Here is a 24,701-nt window from a genome sequence, read left to right as displayed (position 1 = left end):
AGGATGCTCAGGGACTGTTACACAGAAATATAATGTACATAATTGGAACGGTCATTTATTGAGAGAGCAAAACATTTTTTAAATGAAGTCTGTACAAGATCCAAAACTAAAGGCAGATAAATAGAACACTTAGCAAACCTTTTTATCTGAACTGTACCTGTAAGATCTTGTGTTTGAAGGAATGTTTGAGGAATAAAACATCTCTGCGTTGTATAAGGAGCGATCAGTAGCTGGGGAAGGAGGTGGATTCAAAATCTAGAAACAACAGGAAAAAGAAGTGTGACATTTTGGGTTAATTATCCAACTTAGTTTAAAAACAGTATTTATGCCTTCACCCTATCATTCATCCTTATTCTACTTTCCTCTCCTGGCTGCTTGGATGTGTTAATGCATTTTTAAAGATCACAGATGTTCATTACAAGACTTTACTTTGGACTTAGGTATTGTGCAGGCCTTCAAAGTTCTCAGTACAGGGAATTCTCTTCCTTGCCACACCTGTTATTATGCTGGAAGGCTGGAATAAAGCTGGAAATGAGACCCGGTCTGGCTGAATCTGAGTGCACTTCCTTGGACATAAGGACTGATAGCATCCTCAGCAGATGCTAATGGGAAATAAAGTATGTTCCACTCCCAGACCCTAAACACGTCCCCAGTCATTAGTAGGGTCAGGAAGCCAAGTTCTTTACTAATATAACCCCATCCTTCCCTGAATGCTTCATTTCACTCTTGTTCTATAAACATATCATTTTGGCACAGTTCACAATGCAAAAAGCCTATGAGCTAAAAAATATTTATAGCCTGCCTATGTGTGCATATAGACAGCATACACACATGTCTCAGCTATAAGTGCTTATACACAGTTGCTGGTAGCCTTCACACATGGAAAAAAGCTTAGCATGTTTCAAAATTATTTAGGATTCTTCCCCTAGCAGGAAGCTGAACCTCTGACACAGCCAGCAGGACATTGGCCTAAACCCAAGAAGAGCATTTAATCTCCTCCAGTGTGGAAAATTACACCATTGCTGTTGATTGAGCCTTGCTACTGATGTGAGCATCTTGTACACTGCCTGCCCTGGGCATTCAGCCAGTTCATGGTCTGCCCCATTGACCATCCTTCCTCTGTCTCTGCTCTTCTCCCACAAAAACACTCTAAAATCAGTGGAGTGGAGATCATTGTTTGGCTCTTCACTGTGCAGCGTCCAGCAAAGCGATTCCTGGCCACTGAGTTGAGCTTACTGTTACTAATGCTGACAAGCCCTGCACCCAAAATCGTGTGAAGGGAGACATGCTTGAATACCTCCCTTTGCCAGCTGTAGGGAATGATGAGTAACCTCCCCAAGAGGATCTCCCAGAAATCTTCTTCCTCGGATGAGCACTGCATATTACTTGTGGATTCACTCCTACTGATGCCCTGAGCTGCATCAATATCACTTCATGTTGAGATTAAATACAGCAAACAGTGCCTCTGGCCAGGTTCTCAGGTATATAAACTGGCATAACTTCATTGACACTGATTCTTTCCCAGTCTCTATTCACTGGAGCATCTCTCAGTACCACTAAGATGTGTTACACAAACCAAAAAAGCCAAGACAACTTAGATGCTCAGATCTGTCCTTTTGATTATTAATATAAAGCTGGGTAATTAGCTACCAGGCAGAACTCACCAGAACATTGGGATTAAGCAGTAACTTTAATGTAACAAAGCCCTTGCAACAGCTTCCTTCTAAGAACCCATCGTGCCTTTCATGAAGAAAATGCTGGTATCATCCCTGCGGGCCCTGGCTGACACAATAAAGTGTGGAAAAAAGAATTCCCAGCAACAGTCAGATTAACTTAGGCCAGAAGTCAAATGGAAGAGTTGATCTTTTGGCTGACATAGATCCCATAGAATCACACAGGCAGATCAGCTCTTGGGCTTCTTTTCTCTTTCAAGCTTTATTTAAGTAAGTGTTTTTTCTGTTCATCCTTTTTAGTGTGGTACTGACACATCAATCAGGTCTAGCATGAAATTGTTCAGCACATTACAGAGACACTGGTGAAGCAGGAGACAAGCTAAATTAGGAGGGCTGCTGAGTTCCAAACATCTGCTTCTTGATGGCTTCACAGAGAAGGCAATGCAAGAAGTAAGTACCCAATTTTACCTTACCAAGAGACAAGCTCACAAGCCTCTCTTTTCCATTTTTGCCCTTCTTAAAGGGAGAGAAAGCACCTTTGCAACTGGCCAAAACACTATAAATCAAAATGCCCACATAGAGCATAACAGCTTACATGTAAACACAAATGCATGTATACCCACACAGCATGTGGGTTCCTGATTCAATACTGCACAAAAACCCCCTCCACAGCTGGGAGATCAACTCTGGCAGCTTGTAGTGTGTACCTAAGGGCCAATGGATATATTGCTCAGAAGCATGATGGAAAAAAACTGAGTGCTCAGTCATGACAAAATATGCTGACAAACAGGAACCTTTGTGTGTCTCTCCTGCGTATCCAGAGAGGACTCTTTCCATTCAGAATATTCATCTTGTAATTTGTGGAACTGTGACATGGGGACCAGAATTCTGTGACTTTCAACACTTGAAAGTCAGAAATGGAGCTAAATTATAGCTGAAAAAATGCAACCAAAGTAACCTCTGCCTCACTCTGCTGTACCAGTGTTTTTCCCCCCGTGCGTGCACTTGGTTTTCTGAATCAACAATCGACACTTCATCTAAACAGCAAGTCAAGCTGATTTCATACACATTTGCATTCCAGTCCTGTTTCGTCTTGTTTGCCTAATTATTCCATGTGTGCCTGCAGCATTAGGCAGTGCAAAATGTCACTGGGCCACTGCCATCAGAGTTTACACAGAACAAAGGAGGTGCCATCTCCAAGGGAAGAACGGAAGTATCCGAGAACAAACCAGCTGAGTACCACTCTGGTAACAAAACATTTTGGACATCACAGAGCACTGTATCATCCTGATGGACTACAACAAAGCCTCTTTGTGAAGTTCAGTGAGTGTCAAAATGGGCCTGCATATCATAAACATGTTAACACCTACTTAAGTAAGCACAAAGTTTCACCCTTCTTTTCTTCAGAAGCAGGAGATACCTAACTCACTGGTGTATTTTCAAGACGTACCTGTGGGTAGAAAGTGGCTTTAGTGCTGGATGAGCTACTTGAAGATGCTCCAGTAACATGGTTTCTGTCATACAATGGGGCACCACTGCTTCCTCCCATGAGACTCATGGAGCTAATCATGGACTTTCCACAAGAGATGCCTGCATTGAAACAGAGGAAAACAAGGTTAGATAAGCCACAGTGTTATTCATCAATGCCAAACAGAAACCAGATCCCTAGCTTTGCAAACCCATGCAACGATAATGGTTGTCACACTTTAGGAAGAGTGCTTTATGTAAAAACTTCAGGATTACAAGGAACAGCACTTTTTGTAAAGAAAACATCTCACCCTCAGACCACCTATTGTCTCACTGCAGAACTGAACTCCTCACAACCTACTATCAACTGCTGAGAAAGGAATCTTCAGAACAGCTGACCCAAACTGTTCACCCAAATTAATTAAGAAATTTTCCAATTAAACAAACTTAGGCATTTGCAAAAAAAGCAATATACAACGCCCAAGCTAGAGACCTCCAAAGTTTCGATTTCCATCCCAAGAAATTAAATTGCAAGTACATGAATAACTGCAAAACCCAATTATTTTTATTGAAAATCAGTGGAGACAAAAGGCAAGAAACCTGAGTTAGAGGAAAATGGAAGACATCATTCTCCAATCTATTTTACTGCAATATACTCTTAATTCAGACAATTCACTTTCAGCTTCTTCCTGTGACACTATTCAGTGTCAATGTAGGAGTTAAGTCTGGGAACTTTTCAGAACTTTTATTTTCAAATGCAGGAAATATTTATTACAAGCAGAGTAAGTATTTGTAATCATCATTCATGACTATATATCCTTCTTGGAAATGCCATGGTATTAGAAACCTATGTATTTTCCTTAGAATTAACATAAATAATATTTTCAGCTGTTGTATCTTGTCACAGCAATATGGATTAGAAAAAACTAACTATGGATGAGAATCAGAATGACAGCTTGGTTTAGCACCTACAGAAGTACAGATGAAAGCCACTGATACTTGCTTTAATTAAAAAAGCTTTAGTGTGAAGTCCAATTTAAAACACCCCTACGAAGATTTCGCCTGCAATTATTTCATCGTCTAATTTTATTTCCTACCACAAAAACCTCTTGATAACCATAGTAATATAACTTAAGCAGGAATAGCTGACCATAGCCATTAAAGTGCAAGAAAAGCTAATAGATTTTGCATATCTGATTCAAATGACAGATTTATTCCAAAACCACTGAGCAGATCTTCAACATCAAATTTCTGCTCTTTGAAAACTCCACATCCAGCACCCTTAATAATGTGTAAAACTCAAAATCCAGACAATGTAATGGTACTGATTAGATGTAAGGTCCTTAGCACCCTTACCAGTAAAAGTGCCATGTTGAGAACTTCCTGGAGCAATAAAATTAAGAGGGACATGAGGGGTACCACTGACATACTCATGTGGAAAAGGACTGTTGGGCCCGGCATAGCGCTGACACACCACGCGCTGGCAAACAAAGTACATTCCTCCCATGACAAAAAGGGACAGTATTATCCCAATGACAGGACCGATGGCACTGCTGTGTGGCTGAGACTCATCTGAGGCTGGCTTTGATTTTTCTGGAAAGAGAGGAGAAGAAAATTAAACATGGTCATTAAACATGGAGCAGTGAATATGCTGCTGTCCTGGAGCTCATGCAGCAAATCAGCGCACAGTCATTTACACAGTGCCTTTAAAAGCATCTGCATCACACTCAGGCATCTCCAACTCCAGATATTCTGATTCAATACACAAGACTTCATGCTCCCTCTTCCCCTCCATAAAGCAGTGTGAGCAAACTACTCTCCTTTTGTCTAGCAATTTATCTTGTAACAGGATTACTTATCATCTTGATGGAACAAGTCTGGAAAGTTTCCTTTTCTTCCCTGCCCTTCAAAGTCTATGGGCCAAAGATACTTATAAATATCAAGTCATTAATCAGAGGGGATTGCTCTCTCAAAAGCCATTTGGGCTAGCAATAACATGAAAAATCAAGAAAACTTACCAGTAAGGAAGCTACCATACATACTAAGCAGTGGATGTCTTCCTAGCTAATACAGGTCTTAAAACAGAATACTTTTGCTTCCTAAAATATGACTTGCTTTCAAAGAAACTCCACCTTACAAATTGGAAGGAAAACACAATCCAAAAAATCTTAAATACTTTCTACTCATTGTTTTTCCCCTTATGTAGCCAAATGTTAAATAACAAAAAGTGCTGCAGTATTTGAGATGAGCTAAAATTCACATCTCTCCCTGATTATGCGTAACACATTCAAAATTCTTGCCATATAAACCTGACACCTCTCTGTTTTTCGCATATGCAATGTTCTTCATGGAAAGCAATTAATTTCCATGTGATTCACACGCTTCTAATTTTATTCTTTAACATACACAAATAGATAGAGTCAAAAAGTGAAAAACTCAAAATAAACTTGTCCAAATTTTACACGCTCAGTTCTAACTATATACCCCTTCCCCCTTAATGAAGCTGTAAGAAGTAAAAGGTTCATATAAGATTCAGGCCTTCACTTCATAAAATGTTTCTCCAGTGATTCTGGTTTTCACTTCAGTGGAAGGGAATGAAAAACAACTGAAATTTGAGAAGGAAGATAAAGGAAATACAAAGATCTAGCAACAAACTCTTAACAGCTCAGCATCAAGAACTCATTTCTGTCTTAAAGTCTTTATGTTTTTCTCATTCTTATTAATGCATGACAACTTTTATGTCAGCTAAGATCTTAACTTTCAAATAGTCAGATTAGTTCAGCTATGGTACCAGAAAAAAAGCAAAGCCAAAATTAAAACATGTTCCCAAATCAGCTATTTTAAAACACACAATTCTCATTTTGGTTAAACCTAGCTTCTTTTAAATGCAAGATCCTTATCTAGAAGGTAGCAATCATTTTTATTTCCTACTTGAGTTCTTTCCCTCAGTCAAGTGGGATACCACAGAATGCTCTGTTCCACAAAGATGTCCAAAGGAGACAATCCTATGTCTACATAAAGACACATTTAAATCAGTTAGGACCTAATTGCAGGACTGGACCCAAAGTGCAAACAGGAAACAGCTGCATTAACTTGGCAGCATGAAATCTCGCCAAGTGCACAAAGAAACTGAAAAAAAAAAAAGAGAGGAAGAAGTGGCCTTATATTATCCAGGGAATTGAGGGAACTGGATGAAAGCTAAAGAGATAAACAGAAGATGTGGAAGAAGCATGTTCAGTCTGAAATTTCCAAGAGTTTCTGTCTCCATTCTTTTAGCCTTTTTTTCTATTCACAACTAGGGCTCCTTTCACCATTCTTACTCATGAATATACTTTTCCTTGCAGTATCCACCATGAAGATGGAAGGAAGAAACAAGGTTACCTTGGACCAAATCTGCTGAACCCTCCTCTCATCCCAGTAGTGGCACAGCTTCTGACAACTGGTGCTTCAAAACATGACAAGATCTAAGATATTAAAAACTTCACAATCTGCTAAGGTTGGTCCTGTAGGCAAAGTAAGTGCAGCATTTCTCTACACAAGCACAGTGCAAGGTATTTGTTCAGAATGAACTCAGACCAGCACATCTATTTGCTTTTATTCTAAAATGCTATTTTTCAGCTACTTTGCTAAACCGCTTGTGTGATTCTAAATGCTCCCTCTATCTACCCCATTGCCTGAATACTTCATGCTCTAGTCATCCCAACAGTGCAATACAACAGAAATTGCAAAAAGAGCAAAAGTAAGTGGATTTTTACTGTCCAGTTTGGACTGCAAAGTAGCAGACTCTCTAAGGACGAACACAACAGCTGCCATCAGCATAACTGTAACTTGCATATACCTACTGCCATGGGAATTCCAAGTTACATTTTTCCCAGAAAAATCAACGTGTCTCCATATATTCTTTTCGCACCTGCACTTCAAGAGACCGGTCTGTGGTCTCTTGTGGACACTTGCTCATTGCATGTTAGTTCCTCCACATAATTAGCCTCCAGTTTGGCCCTGTTATTGCAGTGGATAGGGCTGTGCATTTTTAAAAGCCACTCCAGGCTTAGCAGTAGATCTGCAAGTTCCAAGGTACTGAGCATAGTAAAATCAGGTTTCCCTAGGGATAGTTATGAAGGCCCTTCTGAAGTATTCTTCCCTGAAAGAATATTGCTCTGCAAAAACCAGGGCTCTGCACAGGGCTGTAGAACATGCCTGAACACAGCACCTGAATCGCAAGAAAAGACATCTCACCACACATAAGCTCGTCAGAACCATCAATGCAATCCGGAAAGGAGTCACACTGCTGCTTCAGGAGGATGCACTGGCCACTCGCACATCGGAACTGGTTGGGCAGACAAATTGCTGCATGGAAAGAAAGGAAAGATCAAATACTGACAGCATGGGAGCATTTGAGCCTCTTCAGAAAACTGAAAGAAGCAGGTTTCATATTATGATCAGGTAGGCACCAGCACACCTGCTTTGCTGCTGTGGGTAAATTGCAAGCCTGCTTATCTCTGGTTCTTCCTCCTTGTTGTTATACACCCTACTCAGTGGAGCTAAAATAAAATTCTGGTCCAAGTAACTCCCAATCCTTTCTCAAATCAGTCCTGCTGAGGCAGAACTGCAATCAGATCAGCAAGAATCTCTTACAATAACTAACAAAGTGTAGCTGATCACCTGACATTATAACAAAATGTAGTAACGTGGCATATTATAAAACCTTATGTACTCCACACCTATATTATGTATACATAATAGATATATTATGTATAATATATCCTTGCAAGTAACTGCTAAATTTCTTATCTATATTCAGGAACTTCTGTCTCAACAAAAAGGACTTGTATCTCTACATTCCAAGAACAGTTAGAATCCCAAATGGATGCTTGTGTTAGAGCCCTGAGTTCAGGAAAATTGATCTTACTATCACAATCTGCTTCATCAGATTTATCTTGACAGTCGATTTCTCCATTACACCGCAAGTGTGCATCAATGCACTGTCCCTTCTCACACTGGAATTGGGATGCAGAGCATATGGGGCAACTATCTTCATCACTCTGGTCATCACACTCAGGAAACCCATCACACCGCCATGCCATTGGGATACAGTCAATCTCGCCAGTTGCACAGGTAAACTGGTCTGGGGAACAAGTTGGAGGTTCTGGAGAAAGAGAAAACAGATCAGAGTTGTATACTCAATTTTATCCCTTTCAACAGAGTAGAAGTATGAGAGCGTTGTTCAAGAAAAGCACACTTATTCCTTCCTGGAGTTCTTCCATGACTACGCTAAGGTTCCAGCAACAAGGAAAACATGATTTTGCATACGGAATGAAATTTTACCAACTTCGTAACAAAAATTGGATGCATTCTGATTAAAGAAGTTTGCTTTAGCAGTCAAGCACTGAACTAAGGAAAGGAGCTACAAATACTTGCTTTGTCACTAACAGCCACCTTTTGGAAGACACTGTCATATATATATAAACTCAAAAGAATACATAATTTCTGATTGCAAACCACATTTTAAACAATTCTAAACCCTCCAATTATATTAGCCTGGACCAATTCTTCATTAAAAACCTGACACATCGGGTTAACTGGCAATGAATACATCTGAAACACATAGCATAAATTCTACAGTATCTGTTTCATTATTTTTCCAGTGGTTTTTCCACAAACAAATTTCTGAGTCAGATACGAATTGAAAAATAGGAATGGAGAAAAAAATATCTGTATAGGACTGGTAAACATTAAGCTAAGTCCTCTTGCTGGAAAGTCTCTGGGCTGCAGGTCAGTGAAGGTTCAGAGAGCAGTCTAAGGAGCACTGCAGACCTGCCCTAATCTTATATTCTCTCACTACAGAGACTTAAAGTTAAGAATACTTTAACTTGTGCACAGCCATTTTTATGTTTGTTGGACCTAAAAAAGCTGTGACTTTCTTCAAGTTTGACTTTTCATGGATGCCAAGATTCTGGTATCACTCCTTTTCATATCTATACTTTTGTTCAAGTTGCAGTGACACACTGATAGCATTAGGCAGCAGCTACAACCCCATATAGAGATGCAACAATTATGCTGTTATAAGGTATCCATAGTTGCTTTCTTCAGAATGTCAGAACACAAACACAATCCAGATCAAGAATATGTTGCAAAAAATGCTCCAAATTCTTACATACAGCAAGTTAGCACACAATTTTCCACCATTGTTGTCAATGTCAGAAACAGACAATGTGCAAGTCCATTCAGCTGCTATCCGTAGCAATTAGTTAGGGTCAAAATGAGGGGGCCATCTCAAAACACCCCTGCAGCAATCACATACATGATTTGAAAAGTTGCTGGGTCAAAACCCTGTGACATAGTTAAGTCATTTAGCAGAGGCAGTCACTCATCCCCACAGTTGCTGTTGCCCAGTAGTGCTCTGAGTAGATGCTTTACCACCTGGATTAACAGAGTACCACATCACACCCAGCCTACAACAACAGTATGATCAAGCTACAGGTGTGCTCTGACACCGGATGGTAACACTCCTCTGGAAACCTGGTGGGTTTTTGTTAAGATTCAGGCTCAGGAATGGACTTCACGAAGAACCCAGCATAAGGAAAGTTTCTTAGCTGTAACCAATGGCAAGATGTTTGTATGAGCATTTTTTCTGCTGAGGGTGGTGTTAAAAATTCTGGAATTATGCAATTGCATGCAAACAGTTTTCAAAGTGCTGTTGTCCTTTCTTCATTAGGGAGAAAAGTTCAAGAATGAGACAAAAGTATAATCAAGAGCTTGAAAAACAAAATGCGAATAAATATCAAAACATGTTTGGGTTTTGTAAAAATTACGATTTTAAGTTCCTCATTTATGATTATTTGGAGGAGCAATATGAGAATTACAAATGTAGCCAGTGACCTGACAGCTGTAGGTAAGATAAAGATGCCAGATGCATGCATTAAGATAATTCTTGAATTAAATTTTGATACACGTGTGCTGTTTGGATAATTCAACAGACAGATCACTACTTCTGCGTTAAAAGGCACATTCAATGTTGCACTATGGTTGCACTTGGCAAGCACAAGCTTGCATTAAAAAACTTGACAAAAGCATTTGTAAGGATATCCAGAACATGGGACAAATGTTCTCCAGCCAACTAAGCTATTTTGAAACACTGGGTAGTGGCTGTTACTAGGGCAGACAAGATAGGTTAAAGTTGTTGCAGGCTTAGTGAAAGATTAGAATAAAAAAAAAATAAGACAGAAACGGAGGCCCCTGAATTTTTAGATTTATAGCTGCAGATCCAAAGGAGTGGAATGTGAACCTCTCTCACTGTCCACGTTGTGCAACAACACTACAGCAAGAAGTATAATTAGATTGATCCACCCTGCCCTCCCCATGTAACCACCACTACTCTAAAGCCACATAACGTGTTGTGGTCATGGGAAAGAAAACAGTTTATCATGGAAATGACTGTCCCATGGGAGTTCAGAGTTCAGCCAGAAAGTGAAATCCACAGCAAAATAAATACATGAAAAAAAGTCAAAGAGAACCAACAGAGCCAAACGACAAAAGATATAATGCGTCCCAAAAAGAAACAATGTTTTGTTTTGTTTTGAATCCCCTCTGCAAGAGTAATGTTAACAGTTTTTAAATATCCTAGAATGGTAAAAGGGAAGGCTAAAGGAAAAGTCTACCATATGGAAAGAGGAGAGCTACCTTAATTAAAAGAATTGCAATGGAGGCTACATCTGATAAGTAGCCAGTATAGTGTTTCACATTATGAGGCCAAATTAATTTCAAAGACTGGAGTCTCATACTGTGGGAATCATATGCACAATTTCTGTTGCTAGGTCATCACAGGTTGATGCAACATCATCTTATAAACACTTTAAACACTGTTTATAGCACAAACCTGTCACATCATACAATTATAAAAATCTCAGTAGAAGATTCAAGAATTTTAAGGTCAAAGAATATTCTGCTCAGAATGAGAAGTCACATGTGCCCAAAACCTCAAGCAGAAAACAGGTGGTAGAACTACCAAAGACTAATTTAACACATGATGCAGCACATCATGCACAGAAAAATTGGACTGGAATGCAAACATTTTGGACTGGAATGCAACCTCAGTCACGTTTTGTTACAAATTGATTAGCAGTAGTGTGAAACATAACTCACCTCCACATGTTAAGAGATTCTGTAGAAGCACAAGGTGCTCAGGGCATGAACATCTTGGAGTTCCATCCCCTTTGGCAATGCAGATGTGTGAACACCCACCATTGTCACGGGAGCATGGATGCACAGCTGGTGAAACACAGAGAAAAGAATATTACATAGCATAAAATAAATGATAACTATTCCTCACTAGGACAAAATCAAAAACTACTCACAAAACACTTCTGTCTGAGTAACCAAGAATTCGCTACAAATTATTAGGAAGATAAATGCAGGATTTTTCAGTTCAGTGCTTGAAAGCTGATTTATTACTTCATAAAGATTAAATTTCTCCCAGTCACAGTAACAGTGCAACCTGATTGAAGATGTCCCTGCCCCTTGCAGGGAGTTGGAACTGGATGACCTTTAAAAGGTTTCTTCCAACCCAAACCATTCTATGATTCTATCATACAGAGACCTTTAAAGGACTTCTAAAAAGAATTTGGGAGCTGAGGTGAAGGGAAATGAAAAGGCAGATTTGAGAAGGCTATATTTACATCATACCTAGACATCCCACCTGCATTTCTAGGGTAGGTATCAAGAAATAATATATGTCAGTGCAGAATGCCAACCTGCAAAACCCTCAGGATTTCTCCCTTAAAGAGCTCTTAATATCTAGTGCCTCAACTTCTATGTTCCTCACAAAACTGCAATAGAGGCACGTATATTTTTGGGTTTTTTTCTAAAGGTAGGAAGCTACATGTTTGGGTTCCCAATCAGTTACCCAGAAGCACTGAGAGGTCCTAATAGAATGATTTTTATTGAACATTAGGTGGATAAGAAATGGGCAGAGAGAAGGGAGGTCACTGTCTGATGACCCCAGCCCGACAGAGTCAGAAGAGACCCAGTCTCTTGCCTGCTTATTCTGGCTGACAGCTGAGCATCTGCTGCAGCAATCTGTGGGGTACAGCCTGTGTTATTTGTGATGCTGCTGAACAGTGCATACTACTGCTAAGGACCAAGAATTGTGGAAGAAATTGTATAGATAACATAATTTCTCTGCCAAAGTTGTTTTCCATCTGTCCAGGCTTCTCAGCAACCTGCTTTCTACCTTCAACAAATTTATTAGTTTAATACAGTGTTTGAAGCATGAGTTGTTCACAGAAGTGCATGCACATATACCTGCATGTGCATAGGTATATTTCCTCCCCTGTTGTAACAGAAATCACTTATATAGGAAACTTTTCAGCTGCAAAAGAAGATTTCTTTCAGTGTGACTTAAAGGAACAGTATTCTTGCCATAAAAAAAAAAAAAAAAAAAAAAACCACACACACCAAAAATCCCCCTTTTAAATAAACACATGGGGTAAAAGCAAACCTTTTTTTTTAACACCATTGAAAATTAAAGAAAAAAAAATCTTTTTGCTTCATTATTACCTTTGAAATATGCCAAAATATATGAGAAATAGCACAGAAGAAGAAAAGCAGGGTATTATAAAAGAAAAAAAGAACCTCTGGGTCATGATTAGCACATAGAATCTACTACAGTTTAAACACTTACACCACCTTATTTTTAATAGCTTACCACATATGCAAGCTCAAAAACAGTTTCAGCCATCACAGACACTAATGTATGGGACACAGAGTTTGTTTGTATGTTTTTTGTGAAGGGGAATAATTTATTCTGAAAATTAAAGCATTATACACCAACGTACCCTCCCTATATAAGACAACTCATCACAGGCAACAAAGAGACCTCTGTTGCCCACAATTTCTTTGTGATTTTGTACTCTCTTTTATAATCCTGTTAAGCAGGAGGAACTGTAGGTTGTCACTTTGAGGAGTGACTACTGTAAGAGGTTTCTGCACTCTCCACCAACCACAGTAATTTGGACCACTAGTCCAGAAAAAGAACATCCTGCATGAATGCTTCCTTTCAGTTATGCTCCACCTCTATTGGGAGAGAAATTCCACATCCACAGTACAACTCATTGTAGGAGCTTCATCCCCATTTTGCCTTCCTCACTGCAGGCTTTTACATCATCCTCTGTGCCGAGTCAAACCAGTCATATTTACACAGGAGTCTGAAACCCCTGGAGAAAAGGCAAATACAGTCCTTTTGGTTCTTATTAGAGGTTCTCCCAAGACCTATTACTTGACTGTACTTAGAAAATTAACAACTAGAATTATTAGTATCTTTTAGGCTGAATTCAGTGTCACTGAGCTTGTACAAAGCAGGTAACTCAGTGCCATGACGTCACATGTTCTAGCTTTGCAGCAATAGTCTCCTCGACAAGAACCAGGAATTTGTTTCTCCTGCTCTCCTGTCATCCCGACTGCCCAAATTGAAAGCATTCCATGGCTTACTTGAAGCCCATGGGCAACACTATTACAATATTCAGCTGGATGAGGACTTTGAGATACAATGACCAAGAGTAAGATACATCAGATATTGAAATAAACTCACAGAACTCTTCCATATCAAGCTCTTCCACAGCATGAATGCCTGTCAGGTGAGCAATCCGGCCTTGAATTCTAGTCCTTTTGTACCCATTCACTTTCTCCACTCTCTCAATCATTTGCTGCTGACGATCAATCCAATACAAGTGATTCCCCAGCACAGTGAGTCCCGTGGGCTGAAGAATGTTGGAGTCCTCCAAGGTCACGCGGTTGGCACCTGAGACCAAAAAAAACCCAAAACTGAAGACTAGTTTTACACCAGTTGACTTCTAAGTTATTCCCTAAAACAACATCACAAAGCAACATCCCATCTAAAACCAAACCAAATGAAACCTTGGAGAGAGTGAGCTACAAGGTCACTGGCTTCATCTGTCTATGCAGACCAAGACTCTGCTCAGGTAAAGTTCAGTCTTATCTCAGGTAAATGATGGTGAAATACCAGGTGCCATGTCCTGAGGGCAAGCAGATGCAATGTGAAACCCAGCTCATCCCTGCACAGCCTGGCTGGTCCATCAGGCATGCTCAGCCTCACACTGTTATGTGCAACTGTGAGCACTCCCAAAAGCTGATACAGACTCAGCTCTTGGGCCAAAAGTTTTACAGTGCACTCACACATGGAGCAGTACATTTTTTCTGGAATCTATAAGCAAGAGTGAAATACAACCAATTTAGTTTCACTGCTGTTACTCAAATAAAACACATTTATCACGCAAAGCAAGAGGCAAGTACCAAACCTTGTCACGGCCTATCTGACAACCACAGATACATGATCAGAAAAGAACAGCTCTTAAAAAAAACCCCAACTTTTTTATTTAGTAACACACCATAACACCCAAACTCTAAGTGACTCGGTATGCTCCTAAATAGGAACACTATCAAATGCTCAGGCTCCCTGCTTTATAAAAATGTGTAAAAATCTGCTTTGAACCAATGAGTAAAAATGAGGTCAAGTAAAAATGCATTTATTATCAGTTTTCACTTTAATTACTTGCAGTCTTCTACTGCATACTGCCCTACACTTAGAGGCATTTAATTATTGCTTTTATTATTTTTTTCTACAGTGAAAAAGACATTCAAAATTATTCTATTAATTCACTGAAACCCTTCTGACCCTGTGTATGCCTATGTAACTGGATATATTTGATTTTAAAAATTAAAATTTATAACAAAATCATAACTTGGTGCTGCTTCTGCCCTCATAATTAATTTTGAAACTAAGACCTTATGTCTGCTTGTATTTAAAAAATGTACGTTTTTAGTATCTACACAAAATGAGATTAGAGAATCTACATAATAAAAATGCTATGAGAACTGGATTCAACTAATTTGCTGCATAAATTATCTAGAGCTCAGCCAAGCACGAGAATGTAACATTAACAGGTGCTATTAGTTTTGGACATGGTTAGAACAGCTCCAGAGGAGGGACACAAAGATGACCAGAAGGCTGGAATGCCTCTCCTATGAGAACAGGCTGAGAGCACTGGGGTTGTTCAGCCTGAGAAGAGAAGGCTCTGGGGAGACCTTAAAGGAGCCTTTCACGATACTTAAAGGGAGCTCATTAAAAAAGAGAGACTGACTTTTTACGTGGGCAGATAGTCATAGGACAAGGGGGAAGGCTTTTAAACTAAAGGAGTTTTAAAACCAACTTTTGGTCTAACTCAAACTGAAAAATTCCAGAACTGTGTAAAGAATACTGTTAGATGGGTTTATAGTTCTTTCATCCCTCTCTGGAAGTTAAGCACTGGACATCTGAGGTTATTCCCTGATTTAGCAAGATGCTGTTAATCAGGGTGCAGCGCAAACTTCAGGACCCCCCATAACCATATCACCTCTGTAAGTCTACAGCAGAATAAGGGTGTTTAGACCAGTTTAATTGGCATGAAGGATGCTATACACAATTTTGGTCCCATTTATTCAGCAGCTTTAGTTTATGCTAAAAGGCTTTTCCTAACATATGCCCATTTTAAAGTATTTTGCTCAGAAAATAATATTTAGAGGAAGTAATTCAAATCAACATCACTTTGGCTCTCAAATGTCTTTTGAAGTTGTGATGCAAGACTGAAAAGCATTTTAAAATAAAAATACACTGCTAACCCATTAAAAAATCAACATCTCAATGAGTCAAATTACAGTGAGCTCAGCTGGATCAGATACAACCATAGTTTTCTGGCTAAGGATACATCTGTCTCTAGTTCATAAACATTGTTTTCTTTTAATCCTGTAGCTTCCCCCTGCCTTTGTATTACCTATAAGCTTTGATTCTTTGTCTGTGACTGGATATGATTTCTATATAATATTATCTGGTGCCTCTTCCATCTCTCTTGGGTATCACTCCAGCACACCTGCATAACATGAAGCCTTGCCATCTTGTCATTTTACTTTTAAATGTCCTCCTACAGCACTTCTTTTATCACTAGAGAAGCCCCCTCAGTATCTCTGGTGCATTTTGTGTTATGCGTCCCGCTCTGTCACCTTTTATTCTCAAATGTGGTTTGTTACATAGGTCAAAGTCTTGTCTTCCTCTTATCTTCTTTTCCCCCACAAATTTTTGTAGGTTCTCTGATGCCTATCTTGGATTGAACATTTTGTGGCTGCTCAGGCAGTTTGACAATACTCTCCTATTCAGCTTGGTAACTGATGAAAGACATGGGCTGCTCTACCTTTCCATCTGTAGCTTTGTTGTTTTTATCCCCTCTTTGGAAGAGTCTCACCTTGAGTCAGTTTTAGGTGCTCAAAAGCAAACTACCCTTGTAAAAAAGTGAACAACTTTCTCCTGTTTTAGTTCATTGCTTCACTGCAACACAAGAGAAGGATGTGACTACATGGCAAGAAGAGTCACCAAAATTGGGGGTTCAGCCCTTTGTGGCATGTACCAATCACTATAACAGCCCAGCTTCTATTCCCTCACAATTATTCCCTTTTCTCTGCACTTCCTTTACAGGTTTCATTTCTTGATACATGGATGATGATGAGAGAACAAGTCACGAGTCAGAAAGCAGGGCCATTGCATCCTCTGTTCTATACTGCCTACCAGAGCCAATTTCTCCACTTCCTCAGTCCTATCAAGTGCTTTTGAAAGTCAATGATGAACCATGCTCTCTAAGATCCATGAGGTGCTGCTATTACATTGGATATGGAGCAATGCTTTGTATTTCTAATGTGGGAAAACTGTGATGAGTTGGCATCTCTCCCCTGTCTTGCAACAATGCTATTTCAGGTGAGCTGTCTTATCACCCAGATTAGAAAAAAGAACATTGCCCTTTCTTCTGTTTGTTTTTTTTCAAGCTACCTTGATTTACTAACCTGTAAGCTCCAGAAAAAGAAAAATTGAAATGTATGCACTTTCCAAACCACTAAGAAACAAAAGGGGCTCAGGAGAGGTGATTTAGGGGTTTCATGACTAACAACGCTTTCAGAACATATCAAAAGTCAAATGGCTGTCTTGGAGGGTGTCAGTCATTACAGTCATGTTTATTCTAATCACATCAAAGATGGGAACCCACCAGCAATTGCTGTCTGTGACTGCCTACACATAACTGGCAACAGTGGAGATGAAAGTCAGCAGGGTCAGCATCAAAGAGGGAATGATGTCCTGTACATGCTAACACTGTGCTGCAAATGTTTCACTTCATACCACATACCTGACAGGTCACAGCTTTCGATGCGCTTCAGATCTGCATCCACCCAGAAAAGCTTTCCAAGTTTGTTGTCAACCACCAGTGCTACTGGTCGGATCAAGCCAGTTGTAAAAAGCACTTCTCTCTCTGTGCCATCCAGGGCTGCACGCTCAATCTTGGGAGCTCTCTCCTGCATGTTGGTGAAGTACATGTACCTGAAAGCAGAGATAGCACCACTGAACTGGGAGCTCCAGGGAGAGCCAATTCCCCTTTGCACACACGGTCTTGTAACCCACATTGTAAGTGGGAATGGTTTCACAGGCGTGGCTGGGGTGACTGCTCCCAGGTGCAAAGATCCAGAACCAAACATCTGCTAACTGACACACTCAGCCTAAAATTAACAGGATTTATCTCCAGGCCATAAAATGCCTCAGCACTGCTTCACCAGCAGCACTGCTCCTGCACGGAGCTGGGGGTTGTAAGAGACTAGCACAGATTTTCTGCAATTCTCCCTGGGTAAAGTTGTCCCCACTTGCAAATCTAAATCCAAAAGTTCTTTCTGACAGAAAAAACATTAACCACCACCTCCTCTCCTTCTAGGTTACCTTTCCTTCTTAGCAAGTAAAATTTCCTACCAAACTTGAGAAAAGATTACAGAATAACTGAGGATGGCAAATTCCTGACATCTTAGTTCCATGAATTCTTTATATCTGTCTAAGCCAGTTCAGCTGCAAACAAAAGCAGTCTCTGCCCTCCTCATGCATAAGAGAAAACAGGGTTTGTGCACCCCTCCCACGATGAACTGAGAACTCTTTAAAGGAAAAGTCCACTATTTTTTCAGTGATGAGTAATATGAGCAAACTCTCCAACAGCATGGGCTCCATTGCTGCACAGCCTTTCCTTATGGCACAAGGAGGGGAGGCAGCAGTCAGAACAAGCAGCCAAGGGAGAGGTGGAGGAAGGGATTTCTGTAACCATGGCAGAAGCTGTTGAAGATCACTCATTCAGCTCTCCCAGACAGTCACAGTCTTTAACATGGTGTCTTCCTCATTTATCCTCCTTTAATTTATAAATGGATTTAGCGTTAAATCACTTGAAGACCTGACCAGAAAAGTTGAGAGTTTTAGAGATCAACAAACCCAAACTCCCATTTTAATGGAGAAAGCAGATAAGCTTTTGTAACTACAAACTATATCCAAGTGACTTAGTCCCAATAAGATTAGAATCTTTCCTCTAATCCCCCTCTCCCCACAACAGCTTTTTGAACTTTACAGAGTACACTGGTATAAAACACCAGTCCTATAAATGCTCCAGACAGAGTCTCTGGGTACTACTGCATCCACACAGTTGTGAAATACTGTCATTCAACATCTGTCAAGCACATGGTAAGCCATTTAGTAGTAAACTGGGATTTAAGCATCTAACTTATTAAAGAGAACAGTAAGGGACCATCTTTGACATCTAAGAAGGAAGCTACTAACTACCAGAAGCAGCGATAGTGTCTGTTGAATCTAACCAAAACTGGTTTGCAGCAAAATAATGTATTTTCGTCCCATGGGAAATCACTCTAGTGCATCCTACCTGCTTCAATTCATTTCAGAGGTTTTTAAGATACACATCACAGCAGAAATAACTTTAAAATGTACAGAATATAAGGGGTTTAAGTGTTTAAGCTGTCTTCTACTACATTAGCAGGAACAGTTGTATCAAATTAGAGGCTCCTTTTTTTACCCCTGGAAACATTTGTTTAATGATGACTAAACATTTATTAGCCAGATTCCCAGATTTATTTTTCCTATTAGGTGGCAGAGCTGTGCATCCACATGGAGAACAGGACAAGGTGGTTTTACTTTGCTGTCACCACCTGGGTTAGTTCCTCCCACACGGCTGTGTGAACAGAGGCAAAGGAGGGAACAGGAAGAGAAAGCTGGATACCTTCAGAAGCCAGAACTGGACAAGCAGTCACCTACACCCCGAACAAGAGTCAAAACTTCTCTTTCTAAAAACAGGCAGCTGCAGCTCAAGATTCCCACACACAGAGCTGACACACATCCCAAGAGTGCTCTGTACAAGGTACAGGAAGGAAGCTCACCCTCGCTCTGCATTCACTACGATGGCTCTGGGCCTGTCGTGATCCCCTCGCAGCACCATCCCAATGGATTCGCCGTTCAGCCGGTGCACATTGACGGAATTCGTGGCCTCACAGGTCCAGTACAAGGTATGGCTGTATATATCAATGCTGAGGTCATGTGGCTGCTTCTCTGGGTTCTGACTTTGGTTTGGAGTACTCATTACAGTGAAAGGCTGCAAGACAACACATGGGCAATGATTTCCAGTCATTATTCTGATGATTGACTGAAGAACACTGCACAGAAAGCATGGTTTACCTGCCTGATGGTTTAGAAACACCTAAATCCACAATCCTAAAAACGTTCAATAGTTCTCATATATAAATAGAATATCCATGAGTAAGTGCTGACAAGAGCAGTTGACAGTGACAATCCCTTGATGCAGCAGATAGAAGAGGACAGAAGGGGTCAAGCATAAAGTAAAAGCACACAAAAGACTGACATAAAACTATATACAAGATGTACACTTGCCTGGGTGCCATCATCTTTGGCTCGTTTTATAATATTCTGGCGTCCATCCACCCAGTAGATCAATTTATCTAAGGGATCATAATCAATAGCCTTGACATTCCTCAGACCATGCATGGGTAGGATGATATCTGGGCTTTGCTGATCATCAGGTATCATCCTGCTGATGGCAGATTTCTGGCTAAATAGCAGGAAACTGGCAGGGGCTGAAACAAGCCAAAACAGAATGCATGAGAAAGTAAAATTCCCCAAAATATATCCCCACAGAAGGAAAAGAATATTTAGAACAAAATCCCAGAGAGACGCTAATATTCACAATGAAAATTAAGTAATTTATAATTGGAGGTTTTTGCTATTAAGTTGAAATGTTTCTTCTTATAGTTATAGAAGGAGATCAGGTTAAGTCTGCAGGACTTACCTTTCAAAAACTCACCCTTTCATTCAGTTAAAATTTCCTTATATGCTACTAGGCAGGATGCTCAAAGCTTTGGGATTTTGTGTTTTTTTAAATCAACAGCCCATTTTCTATTCATGTGTTAATTTTACTAGAAACTTAAGTTCCTATTGGACAGCCAGTCAACTGGCAGGCTCATAATATCACATACAGGGAGAAAACAAACTTACATGTATTTCAAGGGCATCTGCAAGTTGTGCAGAATACTTAGGAGTTAGACTAACTACTTAGAAGTTAGACTACTTAACTGAATGTTATTTTAGCTGACTTTATTAAACATGTAAGAGAAAAAGACATTTTTTGTTCGTAATTTCTTTTCCGTCCACCTACACACTTAGGTAAGGAGTGGGAAAGATTCACTCACACAGCTGAATCACTTAGAAAGCACTTCTGGTAAAACAAGAAAGACCAGACTTGACACCAGTGTCATTTCTAAGACTTGAAATACAAATCTTCGTGCTTAGTACACATCACAAAAGTGGATATGAAATTCCATACTCTGTCCTCATATTCAAAGACCACTTTTAAAGCCAGAGCCTTTGAAACCCACTTGGGATCTCTTTCCTTTAAGCACCTGGGAGCCACAAGCACTGAAGAATATAGTAGCAAATAAAAAGGCTTACAACTACAGTTCCTGCTGTTGGGATCCAAGGTGTAATGAGCAGCACAGCCACACCTAAATCCATTTGGGATGGCAAGGCACAAGTGACCACAATGGCCATTATTTTGCACACAATCATTCAAGCCATCTTGACGAGAGGAATGGAAGACCAATATATCCATGACAAAATCCAGATGGCCCTGAATAAGTGTCCTGTTCTTCCCACTGGTCTTGTCTGCTCTTTCTATGCTGTGAAGATTCCAGTCTGTCCAGTAGATGTAGTCACTGTACTGGGTTAATCCAAATGGATGAGGTAGATCATCTGCTATGATTTCTCGTTCTTGTCCTACAAAAACAAGGATAACCAGCTAAAGGACAATTCTCATGGCATAAAATGAAGAGTGTGACTGGCATTCAGAAAAATCTTTTTTTCTTTTTTTAAAATAAAACCTCATTTTCCAAAGCAGCATAATGGGATTCTTTATTAAGTAGTATCTGCTCAAGAGATAACGTAAACAGTGGCATTCAAAACCCTCACCCTGATACCCTCTTGCCTACAGAACAATTTGAAATTATGCCAGTGTACTGTAATTTAAATAAATCCTACTTCATGTCTCATGCTTATCAACCCAAATAGACATGAAAAACATGTGCAAAAATACTACCAGCTCCAGTAATCACTTAGGCCAATAAAAAAGCCAACTAATATGCATGAAAGCAACCACAAGCTTGAGATTCACAGAGAAACTGCTATGAGAAATTATGGTGCTTCACTCAAGAAACAAATCTTTTGCAGTTCAATTTAACATACAGCTATCCCAAGAGTTTAGGAAATCATTTGTTGGGCAGAAGTCTCAGTACTCCCACACTCAGTGGCTCAGTTAGCAACATTCACAACAGATTTAACACCTTCTAGAGCATGGCCTCTGACAGAGATGCATTACTGAAGTAGATAATGTCTTACTGAAAACCACCTTCCTGAACATTTTCAAGCATAAACCTCTATGAATCTCTGCCATCAAATGAAGATGTAGCCTTTATCAGCACCATCTCCTCCTGTCTCAAACGTCTAATGCCAGACTCTATGGAACACCTCACTTTTCTTCCTCTGCCCTTGAGACTTGAGAAAGAATAAAATAACCATAAACCAGAACATGAGGCCATTTCCTTATAAACGACCAGACCTAAATATAGAGGCAACCTTCCCATGTAACTTTTAGGCATCTAAATTCTCCAAGTTAGTGGTACGGATATCCTGCATGCTCTCAGGGACTTCTTAGAGCAATTCTGGTCCACAGTGATGAATTCAGGAGAAAGGTTCTTTTGAAGGAAGCAGATAAGCTGTATAATTGAATTTTCATAGTAGATGAAGGAAAATCTCCAAAAAGTGTGATCTTTTTTTCCCCCTGCTGTTTATAATGTCCAAGATTAAGCTGGAACAGCATTCACTCATCCACTTCAGAGTGCTTTATTCATCCCTCAACTGATGAGCCCACTTGCTGCAAGTCTACCTGAGTCTTTACAATCTGCTGACTAAAAGGACATTGTACAACATGAGAAAAGTGAATGGGCACAAGTCTATGGGGCCTGATGAGATGCAGCTCCTGAGGCAACTGGCTGATGAGGTTGGCAAGCCTCTGTCCATGGTATTTGAAAAACCATGAAGTTGGTGACTGGAAAAAAGGGAAACATTTTTAAAAGGGTAGAAAGGAGGACCCAGGGAACTACAGACCTGTGAGCCTCACCTCTATGCTTGGGAAGATCATGGAACAGATCCTCCTGGAGGCAATGCTAAGGCACATGCAAGACAGAGGGGTGATATGACACAGCCAGCCCAGCTTCACTAAGGACAAATTGAGCCTGACCACCCTGGTGGCCTTCTACGATGGAGTGACTTAAGAATCTCAGAATTCCAAAGATAAGCACACACAATGACAGCTTTAAAAAAAAAATCTCACTCTAAAAATATCTTTTCAGAGATTAAAAAACAAACAAACAAAAAACCTAGTTGCAGTGAAATTATGTATACTGTCAGTCAGAGCACACCCCTCATATGTGTAAATGAAATTCCAATGGAAAACACGAACATGTGTAAAGCTGTATCTGAAACATACATTGCAGAAGTAGCTGCACAACCTTTCAGCCTCTCGGAAATGCAAGAAGTATTTTAGTTTAGAACTAATGCAACTGATCTGAAGACAGAAATAAGAGATAATACTTCAACAGAATATTAGTGTCCAGGCTGAAATGTCAGGTATGATATACAGTGAACCTGTAGTTGTCCTCACTTTGAGAACTCAGAGGCCATCTCTGCTTTGGTACAACACAGACAGTTTCACACCAATAGACAGAAATGAATGGACAGAGAATCTTATCTCACCACCATTAGAAATCACCATATGCTTATTAATGTATGAAGGTTTTTTTAATATTCTAAACACTTAACTCTCCATTTCCTTTCATAAGAAAATATACACACAGATTTACTACCAGTTATATTATTCAAATTTCATATTATTCAATTACTTTACTATGGCCAGTGTATATTTCTGTACTGGCTGGTGTAATATAACACTAGATTACCCAGCATATTTGATGACTCAATCATGCTTGTGTCTAAGTCGGTCCAGTAGAGCCTTTGGTCCACATAATCAATAGTGAGGTCATTGGCACGCCCCACTTTGTCCACCAAAGTGATGCTGTTTGTCCCATCCATGTAGGCTCGAACAATCCTGGGTTTACCTCCCCACTCAGTCCAGTACATGTACCTGCAATGAGAATGCAACAAAAACAGGACATCAGCCAGGTATGATGGTGTTTAGCTGGATGCTTTGACTTTTCTAAATTTCTTTGCAGCACTTGAAAAAAAAAACAACCAAGACTAACCCACGTGGTTATGTGCAGCATCACAATACTCCTTTTTTTTACACAAAGGCAGAATGGTATTTTTGACAATTATTAATTTTTCATTGTAACCCATAGGATTGTGTAAGGTTTATAGCTTTTTCAAAGACTCTGAAGAAACAGAGCTGTGTAACCTGCCAAATAACTTGCCACATACAGGAACACTCACACAAAGCTTTGAAAAACAAGAGTCACTTACCCTTTGGTGGGATCAAGAGCCAGAGACCTTGGGTTGTCCAAGTCCTTCCACACAAGGACCTGCCTATACTGTCCATCCAGGCGGGCTACTTCGATGCGATTGGTTCCAGTATCTGCCCAGTAGAGGTTCTTTCCCATCCAGTCTACAGCCATTCCCTCAGGATAATCTAGCCCAAACTCAATCACATGTTCAACAGAGCTCCCATTCATGAAAGCTCGGCTTATGGTCTGGAAAACAATTGTGTAAAAATATTACAGTGTTTATGGATACCCCAGTGAAATAAAAAGGAATAATTATCATGAAGTTTGGTGTACAAAAAGAACTTAGTACAAAAAAAAAAACCCGGCCATTGTTACATTTTAAAAAATTAATTTCTGTTGTCAAAAAAGACATAGAAATTCTCAGGAGAAAAACACCTGAATTTTCAGAAAGCTAGTGGTTTCTGATGGCCAGACCAAGACATCTGAAAAGGACATGATTTTCAGAAAGCAGTATATAGCTACAGATTCTTCCTTGACCCCTCTCCCCCTCTTCTATTTGCGCACAAGAAGCTGTTTTTAAAAATTATTTAATTCACTGTAATGTTTTAAGTCTCAGAAACACATCTCAGT

At 39.9% G+C, this 24,701-nt stretch overlaps 1 protein-coding gene across 1 annotated transcript in view; it reads right to left on the bottom strand.

The window, feature by feature from the left end:
- LRP5 (LDL receptor related protein 5) overlaps positions 1–24,701 on the bottom strand; it is a 142,276-nt gene that overhangs the window by 7,273 nt on the left and 110,302 nt on the right. The window contains exons 10-22 of the mRNA XM_069017089.1: positions 24,091–24,317; positions 23,571–23,755; positions 21,010–21,333; positions 19,936–20,138; positions 19,428–19,639; positions 17,360–17,550; positions 13,726–13,935; positions 11,283–11,408; positions 8,050–8,286; positions 7,377–7,487; positions 4,497–4,733; positions 3,124–3,263; positions 158–255 (exon numbers count right to left, since the gene is read on the bottom strand). Of these exons, the coding sequence (XP_068873190.1) occupies positions 158–255; positions 3,124–3,263; positions 4,497–4,733; positions 7,377–7,487; positions 8,050–8,286; positions 11,283–11,408; positions 13,726–13,935; positions 17,360–17,550; positions 19,428–19,639; positions 19,936–20,138; positions 21,010–21,333; positions 23,571–23,755; positions 24,091–24,317 (2,501 nt within the window). The remainder of the gene's footprint in view (positions 1–157; positions 256–3,123; positions 3,264–4,496; positions 4,734–7,376; positions 7,488–8,049; positions 8,287–11,282; positions 11,409–13,725; positions 13,936–17,359; positions 17,551–19,427; positions 19,640–19,935; positions 20,139–21,009; positions 21,334–23,570; positions 23,756–24,090; positions 24,318–24,701) is intronic.

The sequence above is a fragment of the Aphelocoma coerulescens genome, chromosome 5 (genome assembly GCF_041296385.1).
Source record: "Aphelocoma coerulescens isolate FSJ_1873_10779 chromosome 5, UR_Acoe_1.0, whole genome shotgun sequence".
Taxonomy (NCBI): Eukaryota; Metazoa; Chordata; class Aves; order Passeriformes; family Corvidae; genus Aphelocoma; species Aphelocoma coerulescens.
Note: the sequence above shows the minus strand (reverse complement) of the source record. Positions and strands in the feature narration are given on the sequence as shown.